We start from the raw sequence: 13,492 nt of genomic DNA, 5'->3' as shown, positions 1-13,492 counted from the left end.
CTGAGGACATCCTTCACACTGCTTATGTTGTACAATTTTCTGGCTGTTATTATGTCTGGCCACCTACTCACACACACCATGCTCTTCTCCGTATGTAATGACGCTTTAAAAGATGAGGCTGAACTGCAAAGGAGAGCAAAGCCTGCCAGGGAAAAGCCTTGGATCCAGGAACCTTCTTCTCAGCATTCATCCTACTTGAAGGATCTGAGGTTCTGACAATGACCACACCTCAACTTCTCTCCTGCTATAATTTGTAGAACACACCGACTCTCCCATCTAGTCAGCCGCCAAAGTCCAGCCAAACAAATCTTCCACTGAACAATCTTGTATTTGTCTCTTCCTTCCTATTACTCCTATGCACCACGTGACCCTAAACCTCTAACAACTGACACTTGGATTATTCCAGTAGTTTCCTGCATGGCTTTCCTAACTCTAATCACTTCCTCCTTAAAGCCATCTTGCATAAATATATTGCCAGATTAATTCCCCAAACATTTTCTTCCTGTCAAAACATTACTTTCTTCTTGCTCAAAAACTTTCAGAGAATGCCCCTCTATTACTTCAAGTCTAAACTCCTCAGTCAGGCTTCAAAGGGTCTTTCTGTAATCTAATTTACTCTTGGTTCAGTCGTTCCAGTCATGTGTACCTTCATGACCCCATTTGGGGTTTTCTTGGCAAAGATATTGCCATTTCCTTCTCCAATTCACATCAATCCCTTTGTAATGTCACAGAATCATAATTTAGAGCTGGGAAGAACATTAAAATGTTATCTAGTTTAATTCCCTCATTTTGCAGATGAGGAGACTAGGGACCAGACAAGCAAAGCAAGTACAAGTAGAAGCATTGGGATTTGCATCAAGACCCTCTTACTCCAACTCCAAATCCACATTCCATTGCACTAGAGGAGCTCTCTTTATACTAATAGCTAACCATTGAAATATACAATGTTTATTACATACAACTATTAATGTGCCAAACACCATAATAAGTACTTTACCATTATCATCTCATTTGATTCTCACAACCACCTTGAGACGTAGATGCTATTATTATACCCATTTTACAGATAAGGAAACTGAAGCAAACAAGACTTGCCTAGGGTCACACAGCTAGGAAAGGAGTCTGAGGCTAGAAATGAATTCAGGGCCTTCCAATGCCAGCCCTGGTTGGCAATGTTAATTATATCACTTGGCTGATAGTTATCTTTCTCTCTTTTTTAAACAGAGCCAACTTCCTTTTTAAAAATCAGGTCATTAACACATTCTCAAAACCTTTGCCAAATTTGGAAAGGTTTAGCCTACCCTAGAAAGCTTATCTCCAGACAGTAACAAATGCAAAGTTGTAATACAGTCCCTGATGAACAATATACTTTTACTGAAAGCTTTTTTCCAAATCATTCCAAATTTCTTGGATGCTTAAGCCCATTAGTAATCAGCTTTTCTTAGAAAGACTGAAAACATACTTATAGGAAGGCATACAAAATAAACTAGAAACATAATTCAAATCATTCCAAACATGCTATTTTCCCTCCCCTGTACACCCTTAGCTTCTCCAAGGGAATTCTTACTAAGAAAGAGAAGTCAGGAAATCTATCACTTCACATAAGAGAACAGCTGAAAAACAATTCCAAAGACACTCTCTTCCTCCTATCATAATCATTATTATTATCACCATTTTTTTACATTACATTTACACAATGGCTCTTTAGAGGAGTTCAAAATACTTCTGATGTTATTTACAGCATTCTTGTGAAAAGATGGTAGATGGTGAATCGAATGCAGCAATATAATTTACATGGGATGTCAAAACAATTCACTAGCAGAAAACTGAATTTCTTAGCTCTCAATCCAGTATTAGCAATTCCCAATAACCCAGACTTTATTTATAAAGAGTACTTTCTCTTAACAATAATAATTCACAGTTATAAAAGAGCTCTAAGGTTTACAAAGTGTTTCCTCATACACTGTGTAGTGGGTTGAATGATTAGCTTCAATTCAGAAAAGATAAAACTAAGTTGAAAGATGTAATGAGGACTTTCCCAGAGGTCATACAAATAATAAGAATAAGGGGCCTTATTTGAAACAGATTCTCCTGACCCCAAGACTGGTACTTGTTTAGCAAGATATGAGAATAGACAGGCAATGGTGAAAACAAATATATTTAAGTTTGCCACTTCATCCCCAACAGCCTACATCCCTTCTTACTCTTTAAGCCACATCTATGAGCATCTGAGGACCAAAGCATCCCAAAGAAATTTTCCAGAAAAGCAATTAATAGCATCTCCCAAAAAGCCAGGAAAGAAAGCTAAAGGGGATGTGAGGGTCCTCTAAGATCTCAAATGGGCTACATAACGAGGAAGGGCAGAAATAAACCTAAGTATAGGTGGCATAATGGATAGAGCACTGAGCTTGAAATTAGGAAGATTGTCATTCAAATATGGCCTCATACACTTACTTTGTGTTGTTGTTCAGTCACATCTAACTCTTCATGAGCCAGTGGACTATATATACTATCCATGGGGTTTTCTTGGCAGATTCTGGAACAGTTTGCCATTTCCTTTCCCAGTGGACTAAAGTAAACTGAAGTTAAGTGACATGCCCAGGCTCATTAGCTATGTGATCCTGGGCAAGTCACTTAAACTCAGTTTGCCTCAGTTTCCTCATCATAAAATAAGAAGAGTGCTCTTATTGAAGTGAGGCTCAAATGAGATAATAATTGTAAAGTGCTTAGCACAGACCAGTTCATGGTTATAATTTATTATTATCCCCCTTATTTCTGCAATCTCAACTACCTGAAACATAGCCAAGAACCAGGAAATAAGCATAAAAGACCTCAGGATGGAGGTCAGAAAAAAAGGTTACATTTTCTTACTAATGCCTGTCTACTTTGCTCAAAAAAGACTACCTCAGAGCCTTTTTATTCTTGCTTTATACACATAAAAAGTGGGAGAGGGAGATGAGGAACAATAAATAATGGGCTGCAAAAACACAGGTCGGGGTAGAAAAACTAAAAAAAAGTAGATACAACTCAAAATAAGCACAGCCATAGAGAAACATTTAGTAAAGCAAACCACCTTCTACATCACGCAGCCCTCAAAGACCAGCACTATATTTCAGCACAGTAAAATAACTTACGATCACAATGATAACCAATCATCAAGAAAAAGTTAAATTTTATTCAGTGATTGTATGAGGTATAAGAAGGCTTATATAATACATTTTAGAAAGAGTTCTAACTGAAACACACATGATGCATTTTGATTGTAAATGGTTAAAAAACATTTTTAAGGAAAATTTGGACCTTTATGAGGTAAGCTTCTTTATCTGGACTACTTAAAACATCTCAGACTCCAAATGATGTCAGAGTAAAAAAAAAGTCACTATACTCTGCATCTTCCTCTCAACAAGCCAATCCTAAGAAAATTACTTATCTATATTGCAATTTTTCTGCCTCTAAAATGGGCTAGCCATCCCCATCTCACTATCAATTAAGCATCCTAACAATACAAAAAAGATGAAGGCCCTAGGCTCTCTGACTTTACTCATTCTAACAACTTATAGGAAATTGAGAAACTATTGAAACATACCAAATCATTTGGACAACAGGATACTTCATAATCCAAGTGAGACTCTGTGTTGGACTCCTATTAAAATACTCCTCTAAGCTCAGCACTAATTTAAAACCAGTAAGTGTTCCAGAGTCCACTTTTATTGCTATTGTACAACTGAAAGGACTATTATATGTTAATACCCAAGTTTTTACATCACAATACTCTTCTCCTATTTACTTTCTATCCTATTCATTTTATTGAGGGCAATCAATAGATGAAATTGTTCCCTTTGGGATACCCTGAAAATAAAGTAAAACCAATTTAGAAGGCAAGAACTCCTGACCACACACTTAAGCCATACTACTCTCATATCATCCATGAAACATTAGAGCAGGAGGATCTTTCTAGGGATTATCTGGTCCAACTCTCATTTTACACACAAAGATTACAGTATTTAGCACTAAAAGGCATCTTACAAATAAGGAAAGATCTTCTATTTCAAGTAAGTGGAATTTTTTTCCCCTAACCCATGGGAATAGTATGGTTACAAAAGGATTAGCATGATTAAGAGATGTAATCAATAAACCATTTTACAGCAAAATATAATGGAAAGAGTATATTAGGTTCTATAATCAAAAGACCTGAATCTGAGCCCTGGGTTTCACTCCTACTACCTGAATAACCAGAAACAAAATATTTCATCTGTTTCTATATTTTTAAACAAAGGAGTAACACATTATCCCACATCACAGTTGTAAGAAAAAGTGCTTTGTAAGCCTTACAATGTTCTATAAACAAATTTATTATTACAGGTGCATTTCCAAACAACTTACCAGTTCTTCCACTACTTCCTTTATGCAGAATGCCTTTCCCCTCTCTTCTTCACCTAGGTAAACCCAGTGCATCTTGCAAGTTAACTTTAATTCTTGACTTTCCAAAAAACCTTTCCAGCCCAGTCTTGCTAGGAAGTCCTTTCCCATCCTTAGAACTCACTCCCTGAGTACTCATTTGCTTCCCAGAACTTCCATTTATCTTTTCATATGGGAGTCTTATCCCTCTAACTAGACTGTAAGCCCAATGACCTACCTTATGGGTTTCTGTATTCTCTCCAGAGCCTAGCATAGTGGGTGCTCAATACTTATTTTTATTTTCATTAACTGTTCCTCTGACTGTTTGAAATAAGTAGGAACTGTAAACAAAATCTTGGCCCACCCTCTCAAATCCCTTATTATTTGCCTATCACAACTTGCCAAGACCTTGTTCCTACTGCTTTTTCTGTTCCTATTTTAGATTCTGCTGAACTTTCCTGGAGGATATTTTCCTGAGGAAAGGTACATAATTGTGCTGATTCCCTGACTATAAATCTGTTATCTTTATCCAATTTCACTTGAACTCTCACTTCTGCACACCAATCCTTTTAATTCTTCCCTGATAGCCTGGCAGCAATTATTGCATTTCTTCCTTCATCCTTTTAAAAATTTTTTTATTTAATTAGATGATTTAGAATATTTTTCCATGGTTACAACACTCATGTTCTTTCCCATTCTTCCCCCCATTCCCCTCCCATATCTGACACACAATTCCACTGGGTTTAACATATGTCACTGACCAAGACCTATCTCTAAAAGATCACCCTGGTACAAATATTAATAATATGGAAATAGGTCTTGATCCTTCATCCTTCTTAAGATGCCTTGCCTTCTCTTTTCTGAGAAGAGACCATGCACAGAGAGTAAGCTCCATACTACAAAACCCATCTTTTCATTCCCAATTCTTTCTTCCTTTGTTCCAATCTTTGGAGAGAAGGCATTCTCTTTGGCAAGGCAACTTCTCCCCTGTGCCCTTTCTGTCTTAGTAACAATTCTCAGACAGAAGAACAAGCAAGGGCTAGGCAAACTGGGTTAAGTGACTTGCACAGCATCACAAAACTAAGTGTCAGCAGCCAAATTTGAACTCAGGTCCTCCCAACTGTAGCCCTGGAGGCTCTATCTATTGTGCTCCCTAGCTGCCCAAACCCCTGTGCTCTTGGTGTTCTCTTCTCTCTCCTCCAGATGCTTAACCCTTCTCTCTCATCTTCAATTTTATTTTTGTCCCTTGGCTTCTTTTCTACCTTCTATAGATAAACCATGATCTCTCCCATTTTTAAAAAAACCTTCACTTGACTCTGTCATTTCCTCTATCATTCTATATCTCTTCTTCCTTTCCTAGCTAAATTCTCAGAGAACTATATAGGCTTGCCTCTTTTTTCTTAACTTCTGCTCTCTTGTTACTCTTTTGTAATCAGGCACTCAACTCAAGGGTGGCAAATGATCTCTTTCTTGCTAAATCCAATGGCCTTTTCTAAGTCTTTGTCACTTCTGGTGTCTCTGTAGCTTTGGATAAAGTTTGCCTGACCACCCTCCTTGGCTTCTATGATACTACTCTAAATGATTCTTCTATTTGCCTAACCACTTTTCAGGCTCCTTTTCTGGACTGTGCCCCTCTTGCCCATAGTGGGCATTTTCTAAACCTCCATCTGGAGTCCTCTTCTCCCTGCACCCTTCCTTTTGGTCTCCTCAGCTTCCATGGATCCAGTCACCTCTCTGGAAACAACTCTCAAATCTAGTACCAGACAGACACTAACATCCCTCTTGAATTCCAGTCTCATTTTGTCAAATGTCTGTTGGAAACCTCTCTAAGACATTTCAATCTCAAAATATCTAAAGCATTATTTGTATTTTCCCTCAAACATGCCCATTTCTATTGATGGAACATCATTTTATCAGTCACCAAGGTTAGCAATCTCAGAGTCATTCTTGACTACTATTTCCCTCAGCTCTCATACCATTTACCAAATTATGGCACACCCATAGCATCTTTCATGAGTATTTCCTCTCCATTTGTACAGCCTAATTTGGGCTCTGGACTGACTGCATGGGCTGTGGTAATAATCACCTTACTGATCTGTCTGCAGCCTCATTCCTCTTGAATTCATCCTCCACATACCTGCCAAGTTAATTTTTCTAAAAGAAAACAACTCATATCACCTTCTATTCAAAAATCTTCAAAGCTCCCTACACTCTCAAGATAATACAAGCTTCTCAACTTGGCATTTAGAACTTTTGATAATCTTTTCTCATCTACATTTCAAGTTTTAGTTCATTCTTCCCTTCAAGCACTCTCCATCAGAGTCCAATTGGTCTTTGAGCTGGTTATTCTTCATATTCAGTATCCCATCACCTGTCTCCAGGCCTTGGCACAATTAGCCTCCCATGTATAGAATGTACACCACACCCCTTCCTTCTGCCTGGTAGAATCTTTAACATCTTCAAAGTCCAGTTCAGGTATTACTTCCTAAACAAGATCTTTCCTGATTCCATCCTCTTTTGTTATTATCACACTCTCCATCTTGAAATTACTTTTATATGTAATTGCATAAATATATCCCCATTTCCACAGTAGAATATAAGCTCCTTAGGGGTATGAAGTATTTCATTCTTGTCTTTGTATCCCTAGAAAATAGCAAAGTGCTTCACACATAGTAAGCACTTCATAAATTTTTGTTAATGAGATCCTGGTATGTTTATTAAATTTGTAGATATAACAAAGCTAGGAAGGTGAGTTAACATTTTGGATAACAGAGTCAGGATTTTTAAAAAATCTCAACAAGCTCAACTGCTGGATTAAATCTAATGAGATGAAATCTCAATTGTTATAAATACCAGTCTTACCCTTGGATTCAAAAACTCTACTAGATAAGTACAAGATGGGGAAGGTAAGACCATATATCAGTTCCTATCAATGAGAGTTAAGGTGGGGGGAGGGAGGGAGAATTAGTTGACTGAAAGCTCAACAAGGATCCACAGTACAATTCAAATGCCAGCCAAAAAGCCAAATTAGGGAGAAGAAAAGCATGATTTCCAGAACTAGAAGGTATTTAATAATCCTGCTATACTCCATCCATTCAGATCAGAATAACCCTCCAAGATCCATGTTCAGATATAAGAATCACATTTTAAGAGAGAAATTAATTGAAGAGTGACTGGAATGGTCTTAAGATCATGTCACAAGAAATGGGTTGAAGATGGTGAAATCAGCTAGGAAAAATATATCTTAGGGAAGATGTTACAGCTATCTTGTACTAATGAAAAGCTGTTATGGGAAAGGATTAGATTTAATCAGGTGGGCCCCAGAGTATAACTAAAAGCAATACGTGAATGCTACAAAAAGGCAGATTTTGGCTTCTTAGGAAAAACTTCCTAACAATTAGAACTATTCCAAAGTGGAATGGGCTGCCCAGGGAATAGGTACTCCCTCACTAGAGTTCTTGCAATGCCAGGATGACCATTTATTGAGTATGCTGGAGAAAATATTTTTATGTTGGTAGTTTAAATTAGCTAGATGGCATCTGAGGTCCCTTACAAACCTGAAATTTTGGGAAAGGATGAAAGAAAATGAAGTGCAGAGAAATAATACCAAGGAAATAGTGTTTAATGTAAAAAGGGCAGGCTAAAGCAACCCAAGATCTTATCCTTAAGTGACAGAGAAAAACCAGGGAATAGGAAAATATTAGACAACCCAACTATACCTCTCCTTTTAAAAAAAGGCAAAAGAAATGAGAATGATTGTGTTTAAAAGTCCTTAAGACAAAAATAAATTAAATGCAATTTTAAAAATAAAAGTCCTTAAAACACCTACCGTGGTCTTTTAAAGAAACTATAATTTCTTATTTTCTCTCCCAGATTCACTCTAAAGTAAAAGAGAATTACAGTGGGGTTTTACAGATTACTGACACTGATCAGATCCCAAGATGCCCTTTAGAACTAACATCTTAAGACCTTTATAACTCAAAAGTGATCTTAGGGGACAAAAATCCAAAGGCCTCACTTTATGATTCAAGTTTCATATTTTCTAATCCAATACAAAAACAACCTTTCCCTGGTCAAATTTTTTTCTTTATGCCATAACTACTTTTTAAATACCACATTCTGTGCATAAAGTTACACCTGCTAATAAATAACTGAGTCCTCTAGGAAAACCACTTAAAAAAATCTCACTTGGAAGTGTTAAGGACTTAACTCAAAGGAGAAGACAAAGAGTTCTCAAGTTTCAATCTGCAAATACAAGATTTTGTACTGAAGTATATCCTTTAAATCACTACCTCTCAACAATCTCTTCTCATTGAAGTCTCTGCCTCCTACTTATATTGCTCTCTAGCCATCCTTATCATCTCTCTCCAATCTTGAGGACAATACATTGCACTGTCCTGAATAAATGTCTGATGAACTTAGAAGTTCGTGATTATTTCCACACCTGGTTCAGTCTCTCCCACGACAACTCAACTCCTGCTTTTATCCTCAGCACCTTCAAAATCTCTTCAAGAACCCTGGCTTCACAGTTCTTCAACCTCCTTAACAACCAGTGAGCTTTCATCTTTACCCTAGTTCAACCATGAACAAACTCAACCACACCTTGGTCCCTGCCCATCACTGAGAACTATTCTACTTCCAAGATCTCAGAAGAAATTACAGTTTCCAGGCTTACTATGAAATAACAGACAAGTCACTTAACTTCTTTGGGCCTCGGTTTCCTCATCTGTAAAATAGCAGAAATATTTGAACTACTTTCTCTCAGGATTTTTCTAAGGAAAGCTCTCTGTAAACTGTAGAGATCCTTGTTAAACCTGTTCTTCACATCCACTGATGCCTAAAAATTACTTTCTATTTTCCAAGTCCTTTGGTTAACTTCTGAGTTTACCTCTTTTCCTAACTGCACTAAAATTCCACAATCAGTTATTATAAGAATATTATGTCCAATATCCTAGAAACCCATGTTCTCTTTCCTTTCATCATATCCACCTCCCCAATCCACAACCCTTGGTAAACTCTACTGCCCTATTCTATTCCTATTGCCTGAAATTACTAAAGGAAATTATTATGAGCTTCTTGAAAGGGAATTATTTTTTTTGCCTTTAATGCTTTGTCTATATCTTGCACATAGTAGATACTTAGTAAATGCTTCCTGACTAACTTGAAGTGAGTCTCCAGGCAGGGTTAGATACCATGAGATTTTAGTGCAATCAGAGATCTTTAGAATCATTTCTATTTGAGTCCCTATCCCATTCCCCATAGCTAACATTCCAACTTAGTCTACTCTCCTTTTTTTTTGTTTGTAGTATTCCTATCCCTAGAACTCAAAAGTGTCTAAAAGAAGCAGACTTCTCACACCCTACACCAAGATAAACTCAGAATGGGCGAATGACTTGAACATAAAGAAGGAAACTATAAGTAAATTAGGTGAATACAGAATAGTATATACATGTCAGACCTTTGGGAAGGGAAAGATTTTAAAACCAAGGAAGACTTAGAAAGAGTCACAAAATGCAAAATAAATAATTTTGACTACATCAAATTAAAAAGTTTTTGTACAAACAAAACCAATGTAACTAAAATTAGAAGAAAAGCAACAAATTGGGAAACAATCTTCATAACAAAAACCTCTGACAAAGGTCTAATTACTCAAATCTATAAAGAGCTAAACCAGTTGTACAAAAAATCAAGCCATTCTCCAATTGATAAATGGGCTAGGGACATGAATAGGCAATTTTCAGTTAAAGAAATCAAGACTATTAATAAGCACATGAAAAAGTGTTCTAGATCTCTGATAATCAGAGAGATGCAAATCAAAACAACTTTGAGGTATCACCTCACACCTAGCAGATTGTTCAACATGACAGCAAAGGAAAGTAATGAATGCTGGAGGGGATGTGGCAAAGTAGGGACATTAATGCATTGCTGGTGGAATTGTGAATTGATCCAACCATTCTAGAGGGCAATTTGGAACTATGCCCAAAGGGCGATAAAAGACTGTCTGCCCTTTGATCCAGCCATAGCACTGCTGGGTTTGTACCCCAAAGAGATAATAAGGAAAAAGACCTGTACAAGAATATTCATAGCTGCGCTCTTTGTGGTGGCCAAAAATTGGAAAATGAGGGGATGCCCTTCAATTAGGGAATGGCTGAACAAATTGTGGTATATGTTGGTGATGGAATACTATTGTGCTAAAAGGAATAATAAAGTGGAGGAATTCCATGGAGACTGGAACAGCCTCCAGGAATTGATGCAGAGCGAGAGGAGCAGAATCAGGAGAACATTGTGCACAGAGACTGACACATTGTGGTACAAGAGAATGTAATGGACTTCTCCAGTAATGACTTTACAATGTCCCTGAACAACCTGCAGCAATCCAAGAGAAAAAAAATTAAAAAAAAAAACTATCGTCAAGCAGAAGACAAACTATGGGAGTAAAAACACCTATGAAAAGCAACTGCTTGACTACAGAGGTTGAGGGGACATGATTGAGGAGAGACCCTAAATGAGCACCCTAATGCAAATACCAACAACAAGTAAATGGGTTCAGAGCAAGGACACATGTGATACCCTTGGCTAGGGAAGGGGTGGCGGGGGGTTGAGGGAGAGGAAAAGAAAATGATCTGTTTCCAATGAACAATATATGAAAATAACCAAATAAAATAATGTTTTTAAAAACTAAAAAAAAAAAAAGCAGACAGTGAGAAAAATGAATGAGTGATGATGCAGTTCAGAGGTTGGGGGGAAAGGAGTTTAGGAGATGGTCTCCAGCTCTTCAAGGAAGTAGTAGACTAGGTAACAGGACATTAGTATTGAGATTAGAAGAGAGGTAGAGTTAGATAAAAAAGGTTTGGGCATATGTTCTCTATCCACTAGACAACAATGTCCCTGTCAATTATTATTATTACTGTTGTTGTTAAATGAGAGTTTAAGCCAATTACTCCCAAACAGTGATACATTTTTAAAAGTATGAAGAACACAGTAGAAAGGTAATTGGGATATCTAGATTTGAATTTTCTGCCACTAATAACTAACCTGTATAATCCTCATATACACAAACACACACTATCAATTCAAAGTTTTTAAGCACTTTGCACTGTTAGGAGTCCTCTTGTTTTCTTCCTCTAATACTAATTCACTTGGTGATCTCATGAGCTCCCAAGGATTCAACAATGACTTCTTTGTAGATGATTCTCAGGTCTGTTTGTCTAGTCCTAACCTTTCTCTGGACTCTGTCTTGCATCTCTGACTGGCTATTGGACATTTCAAACCAAATGACTTGCAGACATCTGAAACTCAACATACCCAAAACTGAACTCATTATCTTTCCCAAAAAAATACCATTATCTTCCTATAGTTACCCAGACTCAAAAACTAAGTGCCATTCCTGGACTCCTTCACTTTCTCCCTGCCACTATCATCATATCCAATCAGCTGCCATGTTCCTCAGTTTTACCGTTGTGACATCTCTTGTGTATTCTCTTCCCCTTGGCTTGAAGGAAGCCAGAGAAGTCAGGAGGTGGTCATCATCTTATGCCTGGACTACTCCAATAGCCTGCTATTTGGTCTGAGTCAAGTCTCTGTACTCTCCAGCCCCATCCTCCACTGTCTTCCTAAAATGTAAGTCCGACCAGGTTACCCCCTTATTCAATCAATTCCAGGTGCTCCCTATTATTTCTAGGATCAAATATGAAATCCTATTTGGCTTTTCAAGTCCTCCATTCACCAGCTAGTTCTTCCTACTTCTCCATTCTTTGTATATCCTATGCTAGTGATGGCAAACCTATGGCACAAATGCCAAATAGGGCACATAGAGAAATCTCTAGGCATTCGGCCACCCTTCCTGCTCCCCTCCCCCAGTTTGGGACTTGGGTGGAGTTGCTCCCTTCCCCTTCTCTACCACACCTGATGATATTTTTTCACATTACCTGCCTAGCAGCCCAATGGGAGTATTTTTTCCCTCCTCTGTGTGAGGTAAAGGAGGGGGCAGGGTACACCCACACTCAGTGTGGGAGAGGGGACACGGCACAGGATCTGGGGGGGGCCTGGTACTCCATCACTGCCCTATGTCATTCCCCTCATGAATTCTTCAATCCAGTGACACTGGCCTCCTTGATGTTCCTCCCTCTCTTGTTTCTGGATATTTCTACTTGCTGTCCCCCCATGCCTGACACTTTCTCCCTCCTCACCTCCACCTAATCATTGACTTCTCTGGTTTCCTTCAAGTTTCAGCTAAAACCCCATTTTCTACAAAACTTTCTTGATCCTCTTAATAAATCTGTTGATTATCTCAAATTATCCTGCACATATCTTTTTTATACTCTGTTGTTTGAGAGTTGTCTCCCTCATTAGTTTTGTAAACTCCTTGAGAACAGAGACTGCATTTTGCCTCTCTTATATCCCTGGAACTTAGTATAATGCTTGGCACTTAGTTTTGGGACACTTATAGTAACTAACTTGCTGACTAACTTTTATAATAATTCCATGGGGTAAATACTACAAGCATTAACCCCATTTTTTCAGTTGAGGAAACTTGAGGCTTAATGGTTGTGATGCCCATAGTCAAAGAGCTAAGAAGTATCAAGGCTTCCAGGCTACAAACTGTTGCTAATTTCATAAGGGGAGAAGGGGTTGTGGCAGCCGACCTTTCAAATGAGAAAATTTCCTGAATTGGCAAAAAAGCTAAAAAAAAGTTCCCTATTAGCAATAAAGTCAGAGATCCAGTGCTTACCCATATATATGTGTGTGTGTGTGTGTATGTATATATATATATATATGTAAAGCACTTTAACACACCCTAGAAATGCTTCCTATATTGCATCATTTGATTCCACCAACAACCCATAAGTCAAGAGTATAAGACTAGTACTTCTGGTTTGGAACCAAACCTGTGATTTTATAGACAGGAAAAACTTCCAGTGATAAACATCATTGAACCAAGGCAGGAAAATTGCTACACAACTTAAAATGAGAGAATAAAGATTTGCCTAATAGTCAGTACCCTTCAGAGGCAGGACATAAGCCCAAGTCTTCCTAACTCAGAGGCAAGATGGCTTTTGATCGACTATGGCAAGTTACCTGTTATAAGTTATAA

At 37.8% G+C, this 13,492-nt stretch overlaps 1 protein-coding gene across 7 annotated transcripts in view; it reads right to left on the bottom strand.

Moving 5' to 3' along the window:
• TMEM181 (transmembrane protein 181) overlaps positions 1 to 13,492 on the bottom strand; it is a 119,346-nt gene that overhangs the window by 67,995 nt on the left and 37,859 nt on the right. Inside the window, exon 1 of one of the 7 annotated variants that reach the window (XM_007484827.3) lies at positions 78 to 3,232. The exons of the other annotated variants lie outside the window; for them this stretch is intronic. Coding sequence (XP_007484889.2) covers positions 78 to 190 — 113 coding nt within the window. The 5' untranslated portion in view covers positions 191 to 3,232. Of the gene's footprint in view, positions 1 to 77; positions 3,233 to 13,492 lie in introns of those variants that run through there. 7 annotated transcript variants of the gene reach the window in all.

This window comes from Monodelphis domestica, chromosome 2 (genome assembly GCF_027887165.1).
Source record: "Monodelphis domestica isolate mMonDom1 chromosome 2, mMonDom1.pri, whole genome shotgun sequence".
In the NCBI taxonomy this organism is placed as follows: domain Eukaryota; kingdom Metazoa; phylum Chordata; class Mammalia; order Didelphimorphia; family Didelphidae; genus Monodelphis; species Monodelphis domestica.
Note: the sequence above shows the minus strand (reverse complement) of the source record. Positions and strands in the feature narration are given on the sequence as shown.